The following is a 23,126-nucleotide window of genomic DNA, read 5'->3' as shown; positions in this document are numbered from 1 at the left end:
TCCACTTCAAGTCACTGAGAAAGTTATGAAGTCATAAAAGTTGCAGTATCCATCTAAGCCATAATAGATTTCTTATGGACCATCATAGCATACACATGTGTAGGCTTGACAGGGCAGGGATCCAGTTCCCTGCTCAACTTTCCATAGTCTCCTGTGTGCTATATGAAGGATTTTTCTGTTGTCAACTGTTCTCCCACTCATTTAAAACCTTCCCGGGCAAAGAAAGATACACTTTCTAGAGGTGTCAAACAGCACATGTAAAGAACCTGATTCGTACCATTTTAATGTATGTGTGTTTATAATGCAAATGTTATTTTCAATCCTCTCACCAACTGATCTATCTAGGCTTTGCAGCACAGTATTTTTATTTTTTAAAAAAAGAATCTATAGCCATTTAACATAAATGGGATTTTTTTTTATACAAGCACAACAATTGGAAAAGAGCATATTTTGAGGGAAAAACAGTCCTGTGTAACAACTTAAGTAATTGGCAGATTGTTTAATGCAAGTCCCATATTTCACAAAGTACAGGTATCCGCTTAGGATCCCTTGTTCTCCAGGTTATTAGGACTTCTGAGTGGTTGTGATTGAGGGTTCTGAGTTCAGTGAGTCGCCCTATCAGACGGGCAAAATGTTGTGGTTCTTCAGGGTGATATATCTTTGAATACTTGTACAGAATTCCTAAGAAGGGTTCCTGGAGTTTCTCCACATGTTGTTTGTTTTTTAGGAGTGGACGATCTGAAAAACAGGAAAATTAAAATTACATGATGCTATGTAGAACTCAAAATATATATTCTCCCAATGTGGTCATGATGCCATAAAATTATTGAGTGTTGTGTTATATCTGATCCCCATGAGCTTCCACTTCTGTAAAATATTTCTGTGAAAATTAATTTTTAGCACTAAAAATAATCAGGATCTGATAGCACAGTCTTCTGTCTAGCTACTCAGAATTGTCCTTTCAAGTTCATTAGTGCTTATTTCTAGATAATGCTGCAATCCTATACCCATTTACCTGGGGGTAAACTCCATTAATTTTAGTAGGTGGTATCCATCCAACCACCTGTGAAACAAAATTCTGCTTTCTTCTGCTCCTGCAACCCTCTGGGCACCCCCAGAGGATCCTCGTAAGCAGATCAGTGCAGATTTACTAACATGTAAGTTCAGTTGCAATCAATGCGACTTACAACCAATGTATTAAACCTTGAAAGTATAAATACTTTGATATAATTTTATTTGGCACTATTCAGTTTTAGTATTTGAACACTGTTCTTAGTTGCTATATATACCTGAAAAAAACACAGTAGTTGCAACAAGCAATGCATACTCTCTCTCTGTCACATTGAGTTCTCCCATGCTCCTGTAGAAATAAAATAGTGCAGTGATAAACTCCTCAGTGATACCTGGGGGGGAAACAGAAGATATCAGATGGTAGCGAGACAACATATAATTGACTTATTTTTAAGATTAGATAGCATATATAAAATACAGATTATACCTTTGGTTAAGCAATGCAAGCCACTGAGAGGAAAGGGAGTGGAGATAAAATATTAAGGAAGAAAATACCAGGGTGCAGAATTAAGTTTTATCAGGCATTTAAATATATCAGTGGAAGAAGTCACAGATGCAGAGAGATGAATCTAGAACATTCAAGAAATGCAGTCCAAAGTGACTAATCAAAAAGATTGATGGTCTATTCAGCGGTCTAATCAACAAGATTGATAGTCAAAGAGGTATTCTGGCTGAAAATCAAAAGTATCTCACTATTAAAAACTCAGTAATCCAGTAAGCAATGATTTAAAATTTTACTAAAAGTATATTTGTGGGAGAGCTCAGTTACCTGTTGTAGTTGTTGATGTTGGGCTTTCTTCAGTATGAGACAGTCCTAAGTAAGTACTTTTATCTTGAGCACATACAGCATTGGCAGAAAATTTTACTTGACCTAGAGCAAGGGAAATGAAAGTCTATAAGAGCAGATTTCCCCTTTTAAAGATACCTTATAATTATCATATTTTTAAATGTGTGTCACAATGTTATTTGTATCATTTGATAAAGTGAGAAGAAATAACCATTTATCCCAAGGGAAGATCATATTTGGGAAAGGCCTTAGGGTAAGCCATATCCCACTTCATCACATGCATATAGTGAAGTGATAATGGCAAGCATGTATATGCATGAATTTATTAAGTTCATCTAAAAACATAACTTACTTTCATGGAATGATGACTGGCATTCAATCCCTTGTTCATTGTATATCTGGGCAGAACGTAAAAACATTGTTTCAATTGTGGAGCCTTTCAGCAATGCAATCTGATCATCACTGGCTAAACTTTCGAACCCTATAGAGAAATGAATAGGTAATCAAATTACATTGATTTTTGATGGTAGGCATATATCTGAAATTTGACAGCTCTTCACTTAAATAAGCCTTTTAATATTGCAAAGAAAACATCTCATTTGAGAATCAGATCTAAAGTTTGAAAAGTCCAGCTACAGACACTTTAGCAAAGGTGAGGTAGGAACTTCTATTGGATATGGCCATTTTCCCACTAAAAATCATCTATCTTATGCTGCTTTTCTCTTCACTGTGGAAAAAAGTCCTTAGACTTCTAATGTCACAGTGCTATCATACCCTTTCAGTTAAGCAGTATTTTTCTAATACTGTAATCCATCTATCAATAAGCTTTTTAGCATTAATTCAAAGATATCTTTTAAAAAAGTAATAATGGGGGTTATAAAATGGTGCCCACTACAAAGGTAAATGTGTGCCAAGCTGTAATAAAGTTTGCTTTCTCAATAGATCACTAGGTATATCAAAACAATGTACGGTAGCTTTAAAGAGTCAGGAAAAAATCCCCTAAGGCTCCAGATACCAACCCATTTTGGCCAGTGGAAATATGTTGATAAGTGCCTTGGGTGCCAGTCACAAAATGGCTTCCTTGAAGGCATAGCAAAACACAAAATGGCTGCCATGTCTAAGCACAAAAAAGACAGGACCACAAAAGGTTCCAGATATCAGTCTCTCCACATAAATGGGGGAAAGGCACTTATATCAGCCACTTCTGCAGTCACAGATAAAAGCTCTTTGCAGCTCTCCTCTGTTCAGAACAGAAATAAGGTTGAGTGTTTAATGTTGATATCCAATGAAATGTGGGCATGTCTGAAAGGGCATGTTCAATTCAGGAGAGGCTGAACCAATGTAAACAGGAGCAGAGCAGGAAAAACAGTCTTGCAATCTGGATTTTGAGGGGATATATAGAGACCTTATGTGGGCACCATAGGAGGTATTGGTGGGGGCACCTGTGCCATGATATTTATTTATTCATAAAATTTGTATATCACTTGATTGCTGTTAATTGCAACTCCCACACTAACATTTGTGGAGATAGCACTACCCTTCCATTATTTCAACAACAACAACAGTGGACTTTCTGAGAAGAAGAAAAAAACTGGAATAAGCACTGGGAAAACAGAAGGGTTGCAAATGGATGGTGATATGTGCTCACACATCCTGCCCAATAAAATGTGAGTGGCATGGCAGTTCCATGCTAAATGCATAGTGTGGAAGCAACCCAAGAAAATTCCCTGTGGAATGGATTACCTGGAAGTCTTTTTGTAAAATCCACTAGTACCTGGACATGAACCATAGCTGTTTCTGAAAGATGTAGGAAATTCTCTTCAGGGTTGGCAGTCTCCTGCAACTAATTAAAAACATGTATTCACAAGATAAACCAATAGAAAGTTAGATATATTTTTTAATTCATAAAATTTATACACTGCTTGATTGTGAAAACTTCAAGGTGCTTTATGAAAAGATCAATGAAATTAGCAGTAAAAACAGTTTAAATATGTTTAAAACATTTTTAAATGCAATAAACTAAAAATAGATCAACACACAACACTCTCCATATCTGGGTAGGTATACAAAAATGTCCTTAGCAGGCACAAAAAAGAGTACAGTGAAGGTTCCTGCCTAATGTTAATAGGCAGGGAGTAATTAACAGTAATGTTAATAGGCAGGGAGTTCCAAAGTGTAGCTGCTGCCACATTTAAAGATTTATTTTGGGGGGAGTGTGGAACAGGTATTATGTGGCACCTGTAACAGTGCTAGTTCTACAGATAGAGGCAGTCAAGTGTGCATATGTGGCATAAGGTGATCTCACAGGTTAACTGGTCCCAAGTTGTTACAGCCTTTTAATAATAATAGTAACACATTGAACTTGACCCAGTAGCAAATTGGCAACCAGTGCAGATCTTTGAGCACTGCTAGTGTATGCTGACAAGGCCTCACTCCTGTCAGCAATTGTGCTGCAGCCTTCTGCACTAACTGCAGCTTTTGGATCAAGTGCAAAGGAGGCCCCACATAGAGCACATTGCAGTAATCCAGTCTGGAAGTAACCAAGGCATGAACTACTGCAGCCAAGCTTTCCCAGTCCAAAATTCACATTTGCTATATTGCTGTTTATGAACACATACAAACTTCTTTGCTTCCTCCAAGGGAATTGTGCATTTTTGATGGGCAGCCAAAATATGGTCAATGAGCTGATGTTCTCCAGGAGTCAGTTCCATTCGCTCCTGCACCTTAGAAATAAAGATGTGCATGTCTTTAAAGCAAAATACAACAGTTAAAATAAAACAATTAAAATTATTTTTAAAATACCCTACTTTTAAAGGTTTTGTTGTAGAGGATACATGCTTGTTGTCCACTCCTTCAACTTCCATTTTGATGCTACAAAGGAAGCTACTCTTCTTTCGGAGGCGCTTTGATTTACACTGGACTTCTGTTAGTAGACCTGAAAAAATGTAAACCAGAGGGGGAAACAACAAGTTCCAGAAAGGCATTGATTTCAAGCATGTTCTCTTGCAGAACATTTAACAGTGAATTCCTAGCCATGACTACTCCAAAGTAGGTTCTGCTGAATTCAGTGGAGTTTACGCTCAGGGAAGGGGTTAGGATTATTGCCTAAAATTTGTTACTTATGAGATTATCAATTGCAGGCAAACTACCTCAGATGATAGGAAGGTGCCTTATACCAAAACTCCAGGGTTTCAGACAAGTCTTTTCCAGTTTTACTTAGAGATACCAGGGGTTGAACCTGGGACTGCTTGCATGCAAAGCACATGTTCTACCCGTGTTTCTCCGAAAATAAGACACCATCTTATACTTATTTTTCCTCAAAAAACAAACTATGGCTTATTTTCAGAGGATGTCTTATTTTTTTCCTCCTCCTCCTGCCGCGGCAGGCATTGCTGCTGTGCCTATCACTATGTCTTATTTTCAGGGTATGGTTTATATTCCTCGAATGCTTAAAAATCCTGCTATGGCTTATTTTATGACTACGTCTTAAAATAGGGGAAACAGGGTACCACTGTGCTATGGCCCTTTGGTGAACAGCAGCTCCACTTTCTAATAACACATAACTTGCCAATTGATTAATTTTTAATATTTTCACACACCTTGATTTTTAAGTCATTGTTCAGTAATATGCAGCCCGATTCCAGAAGCATCTTGATGGGTGAGGTGGAGCCGCTATGCGAGCTTCAGAGCAAGTGTGTCACTATTGCTTACTCTGAGGCATAAGGCTGCAGAGAGGTTGGTGAAGTGCAAACACACCAGTGGGAGCACTGGATTGGCTCCACTGGTGCATTTGCCTCATCCCTCTTTCTCTCCTGGTAAGCAACAGCAAACCCCTGTTCGGGCTCATATAGCACCCCGAACAACCCACTTCTGCCTGATCCTATACAGAACCACACGTCTGATGATAGCCCTAGTCTTCTTAATCTAATCAGTGCTAGAATAATAGGTCTGGCAGCCACCATTTTTTAATTTTCAATAAAGTCCTCTGTGCGGCATGGCTCAGGAGCTATGTGAATAAATGGTAGTTGCCTGCTGTCTCATATCAAACAGTGCTGCCACCAAGTAAGTCTTCTAGAGTTCACCCATATAGGAGGGAGGTATCAGAGGTAGAGAACACTGTGAAGGTCCTACTGTAACAAGCCCTGCACATACACCCAGACCTGGTTAGCTTCAGCAGAGTTGTTGAATACCTATATACCATGAGATCAAGTTTAGAAACGTTTCTAAGTACTGATACCTAGCAGAGGTGGAATTAAATACCAGATGTACTCTAAAGACTAGGAAACTATTCTCTTAGTGAACTCCCCCCACCCCACCACATACTCAACTTCGGGAAGAATACAATTAATTGCCTTTAAACATGGCAGGAAAGGAAAATTCCTTAACTCGGCAGCATGTCAGAATTTTTTGTTGTAATTTGGGCACTCACATTCAGCCAGCATTCCCACAGCTTTACATTTCTTTAGGCGACACTCCTGACACTTCCTCCTCATATACATATCCATTTCACAGTGGCCACCATTCTTGCATCTGTAGATGGCGTTTTTGGTGATGCTACGTCGAAAAAATCCTAGCATACACATTTGGAACAATGAGCATAAAAATTAGAAATGATACAGCTGATATGACAGTCTGTTGCCCTCGCATGCAGTAGAGGATGCTGTCCTATCACCAGGGCTGGCCCTACGGCCAGGCTGGGTGGCGCAGGGCACCACGGCGCCGGCCCTCCAGGAGGGCGCCGCGAGCTGCGCCCGCCCGCTGGCCGGCCAGTCCGCCGCGCAGCTGCGCCCACGGCAACCGCGCTGTGCCTGCCCGCCCGCCGCGCAGCAGCGCCTGTGGCAGCCGCGCTGCGCCCACCCACCCACCACACTGGGAAACGGGGCGGGAGGGCGCTGGACGGATCCGGCGCACCACGGCGCCAGGGGCGCTTAAGACAGCCCTGCCTGTCACCATTGTTGAAGTAAGATTTAACTGCCAATTAAATAGACTACCACTCTTATCATTGGCCATGCTGGCTGAGGCTGGTGGGAGTTGGAGTCCATTAGCATCTAGATTCCACCAAAACATCCTTCCTCTTAGCCCTTCATTTGTAAGCCAGGGCCTGGGACTTTTCTGTCCAGGTTATCCCCATGGAAACCCATGCTGCTTGTCCTTAGGAACATAGACAGCTTCATTATGCTGAGTCAGATCAGTAGTCCCTCTAGCACAATATCCTGTACTGGGTGGCAGCTATTCTCTAGTATTTCATACAGGATAGAGTTGCCATATTGACACTCATTTTTGGAGCTGTTTCCACTGATTTTTCCATCACATTGTCATACATCCAGGTTTTCCCTGATATTTTGCTGATTCGGCAAAATCCCCCCCCCAACACCATTTTTATACCCCATAACCAGGACATATCAGAAATTTTCCTGATGTATGGCAAGCCTAACACAGGACATTCCTAGGGTGACTTCAAGATGCTGGAGATTGAACTTGGGGCCTTCTACATGCAAAGCAGATGCTCTGCTACTGAGCTACTGCCCGTATCAAAGCTGGGTGTCTATCTTACTACCAGAAATGTAGTCCAACAACATACGGAAGGCCATAGGTTCTCTATCTCTGCCCTATGCACTAGACTTTTCTCCCCAACTTTAACCTTTCTCCCCAACTTTAACTTTGCAGACTTTTCTCTCCAATTTTAACCAGTGGACATTCTCTGATTTAATTCACAAAATTATTTCCCCATTACCTTTGCAGCCTTCACAGGTGAGTGCGTTGTAATGATATCCTGAAGCCTTGTCCCCACAAACTACACAGAGCTCTTCCTGTCCCTTTATTCGCAAGGCAGAGTGACTAAGCCTGGGTCTTTTCTGTCCAAGATATCCTCCCCCATCATTCTGGGCACCCATGCAGGTGGGCTTACTGAGTTCACAATTGCTGATGATGTATTGCCCATCACTGTATTGAGAATCCAAGTTGTATGTGCTGTACTGTGTTTGGGGAGATGGAGTCTGTAATGCTGCAGGAAACTGAATGGTTGAATACTGACAATAAGGAGCAGCTTGGAAGTCAAGATCTTGCAGTGGATAACTGATGTGTTCTGGGAAGGCATCTAGATTATTTTGAAAAAATCACATAGAAAACAGTGGAGTAGTTTAGGATTTTATAGAATATAGTACAGTGGTACCTTCGTTTATGAACTTAATCCAATACGGAAGTCCGTTCTTAAACCAAAACCGTTCTTAAACCGAGGTGCGCTTTCCCTAATGTGGCCTCCCACTGCCGGTGCCCTTCCACCTTCGGATTCTGTTCTTAGACCAAGGTAAAGTTCTCAAACCAAGACACTATTTCTGGTTTTGCGGAGTTTGTAAACCAAATCATTCTTAAACCGATTTACCACTGTATAACAGAATTGTTTGTAGAAGGGCACCCTGGATATACAGTTCTGCTGACAATATTACCCTTGATTGTAGGGTTTACTGTTAATTTAAAAAAATGTCTGTAGAAGTAATAATAGTAATAGTAATAATAATAATAATAATAATAATAATAATAATAATAATAATACTTTAATTATTTATACCCTGCCCATCTGGCTGGGTTTCCCCAGCCACTCTGGGTGGCTCCCAACAGAATGCTAAAAACAAAATAAAACTTCAAACATTAAAAACTTCCCTAAACAGGGCTGCCTTCAAATGTCTTCTAAAGGTCAGATAGTTGTTTATTTCCTTGATATCTGATGAGAGGGTGTTCCACAAGGTGGGCGCCACTACAGAGAAGGCCCTCTGCCTGGTTCCCTGTAACCTCATTCTTCTCAGTGAGGGAACCACCAGAAGGCCCTCGGTGCTGGACCTCAGTGAATTTTATAGTCCAATCATAAAAACACTTACTCAGAAATAACTCTCTAAATTCCATGGGAGTACATTTGCTTACAGACTATGTTTTTTGAGCATTCATCCTGATTTGTTTGCAAGAAGGTTTCATGATATTGCACCAAGGAGTTATTATTCCACACTTTCCAGTGCATTTTACTATCACTTTCCTTACTGCAAAAGGTTTTTTTTCCTTTGAAGTACATTTGTTGCTTGTGATTAAATCCCACTAAAAAATAGCAGCAATCTGAAAGCAGCCTACTATCTGGTGAGTATGTTTAGCACTGCAGCCTTAGGTTGCAATATTATGTATGCATATTTAGCAATAAGCCCTGTTGAATCTGATAGACCTCTGAATAAACATACGATTGAGCTGTAGGTTTTCAAAAGAAACTTTAAAATAATTTCTGCAAAGTGCTGTGGCATTTTGAGACACAACATCAGAGACTAGACTGGTTATGAAACATTCTGAAAGGAAGAAAGCTAAAGGGGTGAAGAGACATGCATAAGAAATATGCATCATGTAATATATATATATAGAGAGAGAGAGAGAGAGAATTGCATATAGAAATAGAACCTTTATACATTATATATATATATATATATATATATATATATATATATATGTATGTATATGTATATGTATATGTATATGTATATGTTCTATTTCTATATGCAGTTTATCAGGTACAGGTATATATCTTACTTTATTAAATATATAATATAACAGCCACAACTGGTCTTAAATTGTTTGAATATATCTTCTGAGAATGAAATTCACTGCTTAAGTGAACTTCAATGCATCCACACTGGAGTAGGTCTTTGGATCTTGTACTGTATATCTTTATGTCACCTGAGGAAATTATTTGATCCCCTCAATGCTGAAATGGCACACTGGATGGCTTTGAATGTCCTTCATATATCAAATATATATTTAAGAACTGTAGAAATTCTGTTTATACACAGAGAGACATGTGAATAATTGCCTTTTGCTTAACTCACCATAATACTGGATTGGATCACTAAGGCAGTACCCATCAGGTATTGTCACAAAGGTATTTGCCATGGTCTGCTCTAGCTCCCACTGCTTCATTCAGTTTGGGATGTTACCTGCTTTCAAAAAGCTGCTGGTTACTTTAAATTGAAGAGCCAAGATGTTGTCAAAAGATAAGATTATTTCCTGAAACAATTTATTGGAGGAAAAGGAGAAATAGTTAGAAAAACTCTACATGCAATAGAAATATTATGTTGTGCTAGTACAAATACAAATTTACTAAGGATCTGATTCTGTTGAATTTACTGTTCCATTAATCTTACTTCTTTTAAAGGGAATCCACATTTCTATTAATACTTACCCTCAAATATTCTCAGTTATTCTCCAGCTATTAGCCTGGATCCTGACGGCCTCAGAATGTCATTATTTCTCAGTAGGAATGCAGTTGCTGGGAAATTACTTTTCTACCTTTATTATTTCCTTTGCAATCAGTGAGGAACTGCAAGGCCTGTATTTTAGTGTCAGGTAAATAGGGTGGTCATGTGTCCTACCAAGGGGACAGCACCCTATGTGAAGGGCCGCCTAAGGACATCTCTGTGTTTGAAGATACCCATTCAGTTTCATTAGGTGGGAGAGCAGGGGCCTTGAACTTGCCCATCAACTTAGTTAACTGATCTTCGTTAACCTTTTGGATCACCTGGGCACAATCTTCTCCAGTACTGTGATATACATTTTAAAAATAAATTATAGTAATCATGTCTAAATTCGCATCTATGATTATAAATGGCACATGTACATTTTATGCAAATCTATTCCCTTTTTGACATCTTCCTAGTACTGTATAGCAGTATTTAATTTCCACGCAAGGTTTATGATCAGTATTTGTGTACCTTGCTTGAAAGATCAGGTAGAAAGTTTGTTCTACAATGTTACTTCTCTCTCCTAATTGTTCCTCAGCTGATTATACCTCAACCATTTTGTTTCTGTCTGTTTTACTGAGAACACTGTGAGTGCAATAGTTTAAGTTCTCTCTGGCCTGACTGAGGGTGGACCATGTGGTTGGAGCCATTGATAAGAAAATCTCACTGAAGTGTCTCATAAGAACCTGAAATTTCAGATCTCATGAGATTTGTGCAAAAACATCCACACCTGGGGCTTTTAGCACTGCTGTTCGGATCTACTGCATTGGGGGGGGGGACAGGTGAAATGAACAAAAGTAGTGGGATAATTGCAAAAAAAAACCAACAATATTGTGTAGAAGCCCCTTTAAAAACTTAAGAACTATGTGGAAAGATCTGTCTAAAATTATCCCTAGCCTAATGAATCTAGGTATCAAAGCAAGCAAAGTGGCTTCCACTAGTAAATTGAAAAAGGCTCACCCCTAGCACTATCATTCCTTCAAAGCCAGAGGAGTATCAACATTTGCATCCTTTCATATGTACTCTGAGAACATGCCAGTTACTGCAAGCCCAGAAAGTAGTAGTAAGAATGGCTAATTTATATGCAGTACATGTAAAAAACTAAGAGAAGACAGATAAAGAGATCAGTTGTCTAGAATGGGAATGAGCAATGGCAGACCAGCCTCCCTGCCAGCACTGCCCTTAGCTCCAACAGTGATCTATAAAAAAATAACAAGCTATTTCTCAACAATCTCCACCAGAGACCTCTCCTGCTGAGCTGGGTGACTTGTCAGAGAGTTCAAATAGCACATGCTGCAAAATAGTGTCTATATCCTGAAAAGATCAGTTTGGAGTTTTTGGTATATATTATTAGATTAGTTATTAAAGATAAAAAATAAACATAAAATTTAAGCAAAACAAAATTAGTATCTGAGATTAAACAAGATGAGATCTTCCCATTTGCTAAGGAGGCAGAATGAAAGATTTCCATGGGTTAATGTGCTTGTTAAAGAACTGAACTGGATAACTTCTATACATATTATATACATTTTAAGAAATGGGTTAAATGCCATTTTTATACATTTACAGGGAAGAAAGTTATGCCTTACAGTGATTTGTACAATGTGTGCCTGAAGCAAAATCACAAAGCATACACCTGGGGAGAAGCACTTTCCAAAGTAAAAAGCCAATGAAAACAGTTCAATAAAACCCCAAGGAAACAGATAAGAACACAGGGTCATCTAGACTAGAGAGCTAGTGCTGATAATATAATTTTGTTTTTCCTCAGTGAGAGACTGATGCTACTGATGTGAAATCATGTGGGAATTTTTTTTTTTTTGCAAGAATAAAGTTTTGCAAGAAAAACTGTGAACAGGAGACTATCTTTCCAATCCTTTTTGATAGTATCTATAAGGATTTTGAATTCCAGTGTGGGTAGTCTTCAATGAATAAAAAAAACCCTGTTAGGTTGCAATTGGCCCTTTCTCTGTCTATTGCTCTTCTGGCAGTGAAGCCTCTGGCACTGATTGACTGAGCTGATGTTTAGGCTCAGAATGTTCTGTTGCTCTGGACACGAAAGAGTTTACAGGTAAGATCCTGTGAGGGAAGCCAATGTTGTCAGTTTGGAACTACAGTACTAAAGCTTACAAAAAAGTAGGTTGAAGAGTTGGGAGAGGTCTGGTGGGTGTGGAAGCTAAGAGATAGCTTAGAGACAGAAGGCTCAGAAGATGGAGGCTAAAGGAAAGGTGCAGTTCAGAATGGACTTAGAAAGGAACCTGATAATAATAATAATAATAATAATAATAATAATAATAATAATAATAATAATATATTATTTATACCCTGCCCATCTGGCTGGGTTTCCCCAGCCACTCTGGGCAGCTTCCAACAGAAATATTAAAATACAATTATTTATTAAACATTACAAGCTTCCCTAAACAGGGCTGCCTTCAGATGTCCTCTAAAAGTCTACTAAGGAAGAAAGGGTTATTAAAGAAAAATATCAGAGGAGATGGAACTGAGGAAAAGGGAGAAGTGACAGAGAAACTTGGCAATGCTAAAATAAGCTATAAAAGACAAAGGAGGAAAACAGGCAGCTTTCTTTCTTCTTTCTTTCTTTCTTTCTTTCTCTCTCTCTCTCTCTCTCTCTCTCTCTCTCTCTCTCTCTCTCTCTCTCCCTCCCTCCCTCCCTCCCTCCCTCCCTCTCAAAGGCCACTTTCCCTCTTGGCCAGCCCTCCAGGGGCTGCATGCAGTGAGTATGTCCCCCACCACTCAGGCACACAGCCCCTCCTCCACAGCCGATTCATGCAGATAAACTGAGGAGTGGCGTTATTGCCCCTTCTCCACTTGATCTGTCTAATGACCAGAAATATGCCTCTCCATGAGGGAATCGGGCTTTAGTCTTGCCCCAACACTTTATCTCAGGGGTTCCCAAACTAAGGCCCGGGGGCCGGATGCGGCCCAATCGCCTTCTAAATCCGGCCTGCGGACAGTCCGGGAATCAACATGTTTTTACATGAGTAGAATGTGTCCTTTTATTTAAAATGCATCTCTGGGTTATTTGTGGGGCCTGCCTGGTGTTTTTACATGAGTAGAATGTGTGCTTTTATTTAAAATGAATCTCTGAGTTATTTGTGGGGCATAGGAATTCGTTCATATTTTTTTTCAAAATATAGTCCGGCCCCCCACAAGGTCTGAGGGGCAGTGGACCGGCCCCCTGCTGAAAAAGTTTGCTGACCCCTGCTTTATCTCCTTTCCTTTTTACTTTATTTTTATGTTTTGCCAGTGTCAGTTAATGGGGTCTTAGCGGAGAAGGGAAAATATTTTGGGGGATAGATCAGGCATCTGAACTAGAGTTTAGCCATCTCTGGGTTAGATCCTGATGAATGTATTCTGCTAATTTTGACTTCATTGCAGCATTATTTAATGCAGACTTTATGGTCCTGCCTAAGTAGGTTTGGCACATGAAAGCTATTACCAGCCATTATGGTGCTACAAAATTATGTTGCTATTGTGTTCTGGCAATTCTAAGGATGTAGCAAAAGGCAGAAGCAAAAAAGAAAATTGGGGGAGGGAGTTGAATTTCTCTAATCAGCCAATACTTTGTCTTCAGACCTCTAGTTTTAATGTGGTTTGTACAGTGAGGATTGCTGGAAGGGCAGAAAAATATCTCATGGCCTGTTCAATTTTATTTACAGATTTCTAAAAGGACATTTTCCTGACATGTTCCTCATCCAGACATCCCACCCACACCCCCTTCCATCATAGAGCAGGAAAGGTGAAACTGTATAGTTTGACAAGAATGCTGCCACTTGCTATCTCTGTTTGTAAATGTTTGTTCAAAATAGAAGTGCCTTGATGAATCATGCAACCATTATCAATGGGATCAGTTGAGCATGTACAAAGTCTACATGTTTTAATCAGCAAATACACACTTTAAATGGAGCATTGTGTGATTTGAATTACATCATAGTTTTGAATATTGCTTTGAGGGAAATGTTGCCCTTCCTTTAACCAATTCTTGAAGAAAATAAAAGAGATAGCAAGGAACTAATTCAGTCACACAACAAATCCTTCCTCATTCTCCTGCCTAGGATTCCACTGCTGCCTTTGCTGCTGTGCGGTTATATATTATGATATACATATTATATTGAATGCTAAATAGCACTAAATTTTTGTATGATTAAATGTAACATGAAAATCATTGATAATTGTTTTTTTTAAAAAATGCAATTGTATTTTCTGAACCCTGAAATAAAGTGAGCACTGAACACTTTTACAGATGTAAACTTCTACTGAAAAATCTCCACTTTAGCCTGTGTCTTAAAAAAAGAAAAAGAAAAGTCTAATTGTAAGAGGGGAGGCAGCCGGAGGTGTGAAGGGGAGAAAAGTGAAAGAGCAAAAATGGAATTGGTTGATGGGGAGTGCATTAGAGAAAGAAATAGAGTGAGATGAGTCTCTGGCCTCACATACTTCTGGCTTGGAGCCTGCTCACTGCTGGATGCAGCCCCTGGAAATTCCCTTCTGTGAGATTCAGCCTTTGGGCTAAAAAGGGTTTCCCACCTTTGATTTAGATTGAAAATGTCAGTAAATGAGCTAAACCTGTGTCTAGACTGGCACAGTTAGTTTGTTCTGCATTAGCTAAGTGCCAATTGACAACCCATGCATTCTGTGTCACGGGCTAGTTGCATGTACAGTGGTGCCTCGCTAGACGAAATTAATTCGTTCCACGGGTCTTATAGCGAAAAATTCGTCTAGCGAATCCCATAGGAATGCACTGAATTTTTTTTTACTTTTTTCCCCCATAGGAATGCATTAATTGAATTTCAATGCATTCCTATGGGAAACCACGATTCGCTAGACGAATTTTTCGTAAAACGCATTCGTCTAGCGAGGCAAGCTCCGCTCGAAAAACCCTTTCGTTAAGTGGAAATTTCGTTAAGCAGGGCATTCGTTAAGCGAGGCACCACTGTACAATGGATATAATTCCTGGTATTTTTCCATTTTCAGGGGAGTGTACCATTGCATATATTGCCAAAATGGCATTGTCCAATCCCAAGAGGGAAGTATAATCAGATTTGGTACAAGAGTACAAAAGAAAATTAGGGCCCCTTCACCCCCTGTCATAGAACTCCAAAACCAGCCCAGTAAGGACTGGGTATGCTCAGCTGTCATGGAATGCTGATTGATTTTTCTGTTTCTGAAATGATTATTCTGGACCCAGGCCAGTAGAACTTATATATGAGTAAATGTAAGTAGGTCTTGGTCTGTCACAGTGCAAATTACTACTACTACTACAGGAATGTGTAAGGAACTTTACAGAATGCAACAGGACATGTCCCTGACCTATCCCTGATTCCAGGGAAATAACAAAGGAACAAATTCACAGCCATAGTGCAAAAAAAAAGTACTGTAAAATGAAATCCTATGCAAGCGTTAATACTAATATGTTCAAAGGTAAAATCTAACCATATGGCCACAAAATCTCAGTGGAATCCCTTTGAAGAAAATACCAGTTCTAACAAAGACACTGCTCAGCTGTTAGCTTATTATTAATGGCAAAAAATATGCAGTGCTTGCTCTATTACAGCATATAGAGCATAGGTCTTGCAGGACACCCTCCAGGGAGTACTTCAGAATGTTTGAACCGACATTATATTAACATCTATCGTAAATATTTTGACAGTTATGTCAAAAGGGAAATTTCTTCACCAGGGAGAATTTTAGGAATTCAAGCTGAAAGTCTTCTCACATTTCTGAAATGCACTCATATCCTGGGAAAGAATATGAGGTTGCAGGGCAACTAGATTTAGGCAGTAGATTTTAACTTGAATTTGGATCCTATCCTAACCTTTTCTTCAGCTCCACATGCTGAAACTCTAAATCATGGGTGGGCCAATATTAACTAACTAAGGCATGCTTTTGCGTGCATTATCTCTTGTTACCTTTTGCTGCTATCAGAAGAGAGATCAAGCTATAATTCAAATACTTAATTGTACAGAGAAATCTTTCATACTCTCAAAAGCCTGGAACCATAAATCGAAGTGTGCCTGTAGTTTAATAAGCTTTCAGCTAAAGTTGGTTCTTTCTTAACAGAAAATACCACACAGAAATATCAAGTGGAACAGTTAAGGGTTTTTGCTTTGCTTTGCTTTGTTAGGTTTTCACTGCAAACAAGACTCAATTTATGCAAGTAAATACCTCTAGGAAACTGAATAAATCCTGTGAATTGATCATCATGTGTGTCAATCACATACACATTTTTTGTGTACAGTAGTGGGAAACAATGCCAATTGTGGCCTACTAGTGTGTAAACAGACACATCAAAATACATTTGTATGTTTATCACACAACACTTACCATAGCTGCACATGGATAATATTGTACTATTTTTCCATGTTTGAAATGATCCTCATTGGCCTTTACTTCCAAGTAAATGTGCCTGTGATCAGAGATCCAACTCTTAACAAATCTCTATATTATTGGCATCTACAACCACAATGCATTCTGAGAAGCATTCACAGAAACAGAAGGATTTTGTAAAACTGTTCAGTTAACTTTTCAATTCAGTGTAACACTAACTCCCTCATTCCAACAGCACAAGGATTTCTGTTTGTACAAAGGAACTTCTTTGTGGTCCCCTTAAATCTGTTCTGGGGGTTCGCCAACTTTCCAGAGTAGACTTCAGGAAGGTGCAGGGAAAGGAGAGGGTGGCAGAATTTTCAGTTGCACAAGCATAAATCCTTGTGCTGATGGAATAAGAGAGCTGAATATCTCCCAATGTCTCTACTCGTTCTATACTAAATACATTGATACACTCATTTTATATGATCTAATTGTACTTTCAGGTTGCCGTTCTTTTTTTCTTGTGACAATAATTGTGATTGAGCATGCCTGAGACCCACAATCCACATGGCAACTATACTTATGTCTCTGTTGACTACTCCTAGCCCAATGGACTATTAGGTTCATGATGGGTGGAAGAGCTATTCTGGTGCAATATATACTTTTTAAAATGTTAGTTTTCCTTAAAATGCACTAGTTTTCCTTCCACTGTATTTAATAAAAAGGAAATTATTATGTTATGGTAACTCACTTCTTCAGAAACTAGTGCATGGCAGGTTATTGCAGAGCAAATAAACCTAGGGGGCAACTTTTCAAATTGCCGCTGTAAATTTAGTGATCAGCAACAATTAGCAGGTACGGTAATAACATTTCCCTGCTGACAGGATTATCTTTGGGGGAAGTCTTAGCATACATAATATTTTAGTCCCTGACTATACTCTTTATTAAAGACCAAGCTACTTCCAATAGGGCTAGACTGCATGCCTGGCCAAACACCCCCCCCCATGTTAATTTCATTTTGTTAAAACCCAATAAGCACCTGTCCATTTTAGATGACAAATTTAACTACCAAATATCTCATTCTTAAAATACTAATACTAAAACTTCATAATTTCAAAATTCATCACACATTAGCTAAGTTGCAAAATCCAATTCTCACGTAGAATGAAAATTTTATTGAACTATCAAAATGATTCAAATGCACTGTGCAGGTAATATCCTCTAGTAGGTATAAATCTAGTATGTGCCAACAACCTGTGCATGCTAAAAGAAAATAGGCTCTGCTCTCATTACAGACAGTTAAACATCCTGCTTGTAGACTAATATATACAGTAAATGACACAGCATTTTAGACCAAGAAAATAAAGCATTATGGTGGTGGGATGGGGAAAGAACATATATAAAATAAAGCGTTAAAAAGTAAAATTAACTGTTCAGGTGCATATTTCATTATAATTAGCACTGCATTTAGAAAATCAAATGCCAAACTTGACATAATCATAACATCTCCCAAATATAGTAGTATGTCAATACCAGACAATCCTAAAACATTTACGAAATACATTAAAATACTTACAGTGCCTAGTTCCAAGGAGCTGTTTTCTTATACCCCTTTGGGGTACATCTGGAGCAGAGAGAGCCTTTTCTGTATTTATCAGTTTCTTTGCATTCACATTGGCTCCAAACACTTTGCAGAGCAGCGCTTCACTCTATCTGAGAGACACAAACTTCCCACACAGCCGTTCTGAGGGTCAAAGCAAGGGCAGCGGCAAGACCACATAAATCAAATAATAACTGAATAATCAGGGGCAGAGGCCATTGGGACCCACACGTCACATTTTCCCAGCAACCTCTCTACCCAGTTCTCTAGCAAACTTTTTTGTTGTTGTCCCGGTTAGAGTCTGGCATTTCCTCATTTTGATTGCTTCACATTTGACAATCTTCACAGTGCAAGGACCACTTAATTGAAAGAAAAACAGCAGTCATTTTATAATGTGAAACATGGTGAAGTGGTTAGTGTATTGAACTCTTGACCAGGGAGGTGCACTTCTTGAGCACATGGTGACTAGCTGAAACCAGATAGCTAAACACTATTGCTTGGCTCCTCAGTGATTTAGATCAGGCTTCCTCAACCTCGGCCCTCCAGATGTTTTGAGACTATAATTCCCAGCATCCCTGGCCACTGGTCCTGCTAGCTAGGGATCATGGGAGTTGTAGGCCAAAAACATCTGGAGGGTCAAGGTTGAGGAAGCCTGATTTAGATGCTGCTATTGCCACAGTACCAGCCAAGGTGTCCAATGCAATATTGAGCCCAGTGTTGTGGGATCATTTCCAATTGATGCAGCCTGAGGCAGTGGACACGATACTTGAAGTGATACCCCCAACTACCTGCTCATTAGATCCTTGTCCATCCTGGCTTATTAAAGGTAGCCGGAGTGGGGTGGTTGAATGGGTCACAGGTGTAGTAAACATATACTTGTGTGATGGAATGGTGCTTGCAGGCCTCAAAAATCCCACCTTAGACCCACAGAGTGTAACAACTACTATATAGTCCAATGGCCAGCACCCAGAGATTTGATACATTTCAGTTCAGGTTCTTAAGTGAAACCAGAGAAGAACCTGGTGCTCAAAGCTCATTGATAAAGTTAATCCCCCTACCTCCCAAACTTCATTGTGTTTACCTGTACTCCATGTTCCTGCAATTGTTTATCACTGCACTTGTATAAGCAAATATTTAACTATGGAGATTTGCATTCATAGATAAATTTAGTAAGAAAAATAATCAAATATATATCATTCAGTTCAATGAGTTCTGGGAAGGTGACATTCTGGTCTACAAGTGTAACAGGCAGGTGGATACCTAGCTAGGGGCGAACATTACTTTGGTGATCTTAGGGGAAATGTTTGGGAAAACTCAATGATTATATTTATTTTATAATGCAGGTAAAGACAAAGATCACTGGGCAAGGTCCTGTATTCTGAACACAACAGAATTCCCATTTCTCTCCTTCTTGTGTCCCCTAATCTGTTCCGGAAGGGGGCCCAATCTTCCAGAGCAGATGTTGGCAAAATGCAAGAGTCTGTAGAAGGGAGGGGATGAAATGTAAGTCCCTTTTGCACAACTAGAAATCTGTTGCACAAGCAGGATAGAGTTATATGTCACCCATTAGTCATATCCTTGAGAACTACTTGAAACCCTCTAATTCTACAAAAGTAAACATAACATACAGTTAAATATAATGTGTGTGTGGGGGGGGGGGTGATCATACCTAATATTATTATGTGAAATACAACAATTTTTTTCATTAATTCAGAATCTGATCTGATTATTCTACTTATCTCTTCAGAGGGACTCTCACCACATGATGTTGTTGTTGGCATCTGTCTGTCTAGAGAGACAATGGAGGAGTATGACTTTGGGGTGATGTCAAACCATTGGAGAGTTACAGCACCTGCTGTGGCTGCAGAGACTGATAGGGAAAATAAATGCCATGGTGCATTCTACAGCAGCACAACTGGGCTTCAGACAATGCAACATTTAAAGGTGCCCATTTTGGGAGGTAACTAACCATTCAAAAGTGACTGACTACAATGTTGCTGCTACATGATCACTTCTTTTCCAGTCTTTACTTGGTTAACCAGTTGTGTCCTTTCCTGGAGAAGTCAGAACTATTCTCAGTTAATCATGTCTTAGCCCAGGGGTCCCCAGACTTACCCGCCTTTGGGCCGGTGCCCGCTGCGCCGATCGCGCGGCGGGCCGGAGGGCGGGAGAGTGTGCGTGCAGTGGGCCAGAGGGTGGGGGAGTGCGCGCCAGTGCGCATGCGCACACCCATTTACTGGCGTGGTGGTGCGCTTCCAGGCCGGAAAAATCGCTGAAAATTGTTTGTGCGCATGCGTATGGGCCTCCCCCGACCCGGAAGTGCACCTCCCCTGACCCGGAAGTGCACCGGAAATGACCTCTTCTGGGTCGGGAGAGGCCCATACGCATGCGCAGAAACGATTTTCGGCGATTTTTTCAGATCTGGAAGTGTGCCGCCGTGCAGCGTGCTGTAAGAGCGGGCGGCGGCAGCGGGCGGTGGGGGTCATCGCGGGCTGGATTGGGAGGCCAATTGGGCCGCATCTGGCCCGCGGGCCGTAGTCTGGGGACCCCTGTCTTAGCCACTTCTAGTTTGGATTATTTTAATGCAGTCTCCATAGGTCTGCTTTTGAAGACACATGATAAACCTCAAGCAGTTCATGATACTGCCATCAAACTTTGCCTAGGATTGGCAGGATCACTCATATTAGGCCAATTTTGTGTCAACTTCAATGGCTTGCAGTTTGTTTCCAGACTCAATTCAAGTGCTAGCTCTGGCCTTTGAAACCCTAATGGTCTGGCCTTATCTCAATCAATCAATCAAAACCTTTATTGGCATTATTCTCAATCATTTAAAATACATAGTCCAATACGATCACGTTGCCAACTCATCAGTACAGTCACTTGCCAAAAGGGAGAGGGGGCCAGCAATCTATTTCACCTCTGTGGGTCTCCAATGGGGGCAGGATCCTGTAGTGTACTTCGGCGGCAAAAGATCAAATAGAGGAACTTAGCTACAGTCTTGGTACGCTCCTGGTCTCTCCCCTGTAATAGAAAGCATGTAACCTCTATCTCCGGTTTCCATTTTGGAATAGTTGGTTCAGGTATTGCTGGCGGATATCATCATACATTTTGCATTTAAGGACCATGTGAGCTAGAGTTTCAACCAGATGGACATCACATGGGCAGATCCTGTCTCCTTCTGCTGTCCCTGTGAACCTACCCCAGAGGAGGTTAGAGGGATTAGCGTTGAACCTAGCCAGCGAGAAAGCCCTTCTTTCTTGCGGGTTAAACAGAAATTGTAAATAATTGAGATTAGATTCCTGCACCCAAGAGAGTTGAAAATAAAGAGGGGAACATGTTTTTCTCGCAGCTAAAGTCAGTTCCTGACGCTCTGTGTCCCATAACCTAGTTTTTAACATGGCTTTGGCAATTGGAAAAGCCACGGCTCCTAGAAGGTCCTCTGAGAGCCCAAGTTGTCGTATCTTAGTGTAGAACAATTTTAACCCTGGGGAGGGGAAGGAGTCTGACAGAACTTCACTAAGTAAGGAATCTTTATCTGCTGAGAAGCAAATGTTTAGTCTGGCCTTATCTCAGCATCAGGAAACATCACTTGCTGTTTGAATCTGTACGCAGCATTGTATTCTAGAATTAACTGAGACTTGTTCTATGCAGTCCACACGTAATGATGAAATTTGTATACAAGATTTGTTGCTAAATTTGTTCTTCAGGTTAAGTGAATGATTCTGGAATGAGAAAAATGATATTTTTGTTCCTCAAACAGGTTAGTGTATGAACTGGCAGGACAACGGGGGGGGGGGGGAGTGGAAGAAGATCCCATAGAGGGGTGTAGCCATGACTGGGACACACCAGGGATGCGGAAGGAGAGGTTGGTGTGGGAAGTGCTCACAGGGTGGGGGCCAGTGCACAGGAAACAGAGCAGCAGGACCCATTACCAGAGTCAGAGGGGCCCGTGTTTCCATGAACACAGCGGGCTCTGAGGTATAGGAAGCAGGGGGGGCAGTTCTAGGTGACTTAGGCAGGCGGGGGGTGCTTACTAGCTCTGGGAAGAGGTGTGTGATTCCTCAGCTGGAGTAGGTTTGGAACAGGTGAGAGTTACATGCCTCATCAAATCTAGATGCTGCAATCAGTTAAAAGGGAAGCAGAGCTGAGGTGCTGTGTCTGTTCAACTTCCCATAAATGGTTGGATCATGGCTTGGATGTTCCAAGGAGCTCTTTGGGACTGCTTGTGTGGGACTGGCCTGCTGGACTGTGTGTTAGCATCTATTGTGGGATCGTGCACTCCAGCAGGACTTGCCACCAGGTACTCCATGGTTCAGGACACTCAGTTTCTATACACCAGGCTTCCTCAACCTCAGCCCTCCAGATATTTTTGGCCTACAACTCCCATGATCCCTAGCTAGCAAGACCAGTGGTCAGGGATGATGGGAATTGTAGTCTCAAAACATCTGGAGGGCTGAGGTTGAGGAAGCCTGCTATAGACCCTCTTTGTCCCTTCACCAACAGGGCAGCATGTGAGTTGTGTGTAATGCTTAGACCCTAAACTATGAAATAACCCCCCAATTAAGTTTCCTTAGCTTGCTTTGCCAACTTTTAAACAAGCTCTTAATACAATTTTATTCCAGCATGCATTTAAATATCTAATATATTTTTGTGGTTTTATGGAGAAGGCTTATGGTGCTGTTCTAGTCCTTTTTTAAATTTTATTTTTAGAGTGTTTTTTAATTTTGTGATTATATTTTTACTTTGTAAATTGCTTTTTAGTTTGGTTGTATCTTAGAAAGGCAGGATACAAATGGCCAGGTAAACTAACTATGCTCTTAGTGGTACATGAAGATTTGTGCATAGGGAGAGCATGGCAAAGTCAACGTCACTGGATCACCAATCAGCTCCCCACGTTGATACAGATGCTGTACATTATTCTAAGCTACAACATATGGCATGTTGGCTCAGAGCACTTTTGCTAACCCCATTTTAGGCACAATACTTGTCACAGTGGCCGGAGCGGACTACTTCAGAGTAACGACGCTACGCAGCTCTGCATTTTATTCTTTTATTGGTGCTGCGTATTTACAGT

The 23,126-nt window shown here is 40.5% G+C and overlaps 1 protein-coding gene across 4 annotated transcripts; it reads right to left on the bottom strand.

Annotated features, from left to right (window-relative positions):
- Positions 1-376: 376 nt before the first annotated feature.
- LOC118089055 (bile acid receptor-like) lies at positions 377-18,446 on the bottom strand. 4 transcript variants are annotated; one of them, XM_088674427.1, is made up of 11 exons: positions 18,029-18,444; positions 16,468-16,549; positions 9,718-9,895; positions 7,593-7,955; positions 6,288-6,428; positions 4,477-4,793; positions 3,602-3,701; positions 2,211-2,339; positions 1,841-1,942; positions 1,290-1,403; positions 377-738 (listed from the first exon to the last, which is right to left on the bottom strand). In XM_088674427.1, exons 3-11 carry the CDS (start codon positions 9,806-9,808, stop codon positions 500-502), a joined length of 1,596 nt encoding a protein of 531 aa, XP_088530553.1. In that variant the 5' UTR covers positions 9,809-9,895; positions 16,468-16,549; positions 18,029-18,444; the 3' UTR covers positions 377-499. The 4 variants fall into 4 exon arrangements, with proteins under 4 accessions (XP_088530553.1, XP_034979315.1, XP_088530554.1 ...); XM_035123424.3 differs by lacking the exon at positions 16,468-16,549 and having other exon boundaries at positions 4,477-4,581; positions 4,666-4,793; positions 18,029-18,420; XM_088674428.1 differs by lacking the exon at positions 16,468-16,549 and having other exon boundaries at positions 9,718-9,825; positions 18,029-18,446.
- Positions 18,447-23,126: the final 4,680 nt, after the last annotated feature.

Source organism: Zootoca vivipara, chromosome 7 (genome assembly GCF_965207765.1).
Source record: "Zootoca vivipara chromosome 7, rZooViv2.hap1.1, whole genome shotgun sequence".
NCBI lineage: Eukaryota > Metazoa > Chordata > Lepidosauria > Squamata > Lacertidae > Zootoca > Zootoca vivipara.
Note: the sequence above shows the minus strand (reverse complement) of the source record. Positions and strands in the feature narration are given on the sequence as shown.

What these genes read in the sequence shown, in the direction of transcription:
- LOC118089055 (XM_088674428.1), bottom strand. Translation starts at nt 9,808, where the DNA reads ATGAAGCAGTGGGAGCTAGAGCAGACCATGGCAAATACCTTTGTGACA. An exon ending in TTTTACAAAAAGACTTCCAG is followed by an intron (nt 2,340 to 3,601) that starts GTAATCCATTCC and finishes ATTTCTCTATAG; the next exon opens with GGTTCGAAAGTTTAGCCAGT. An exon ending in AACATCAACAACTACAACAG is followed by an intron (nt 1,404 to 1,840) that starts GTAACTGAGCTC and finishes TTTCCCCCCCAG; the next exon opens with GTATCACTGAGGAGTTTATC.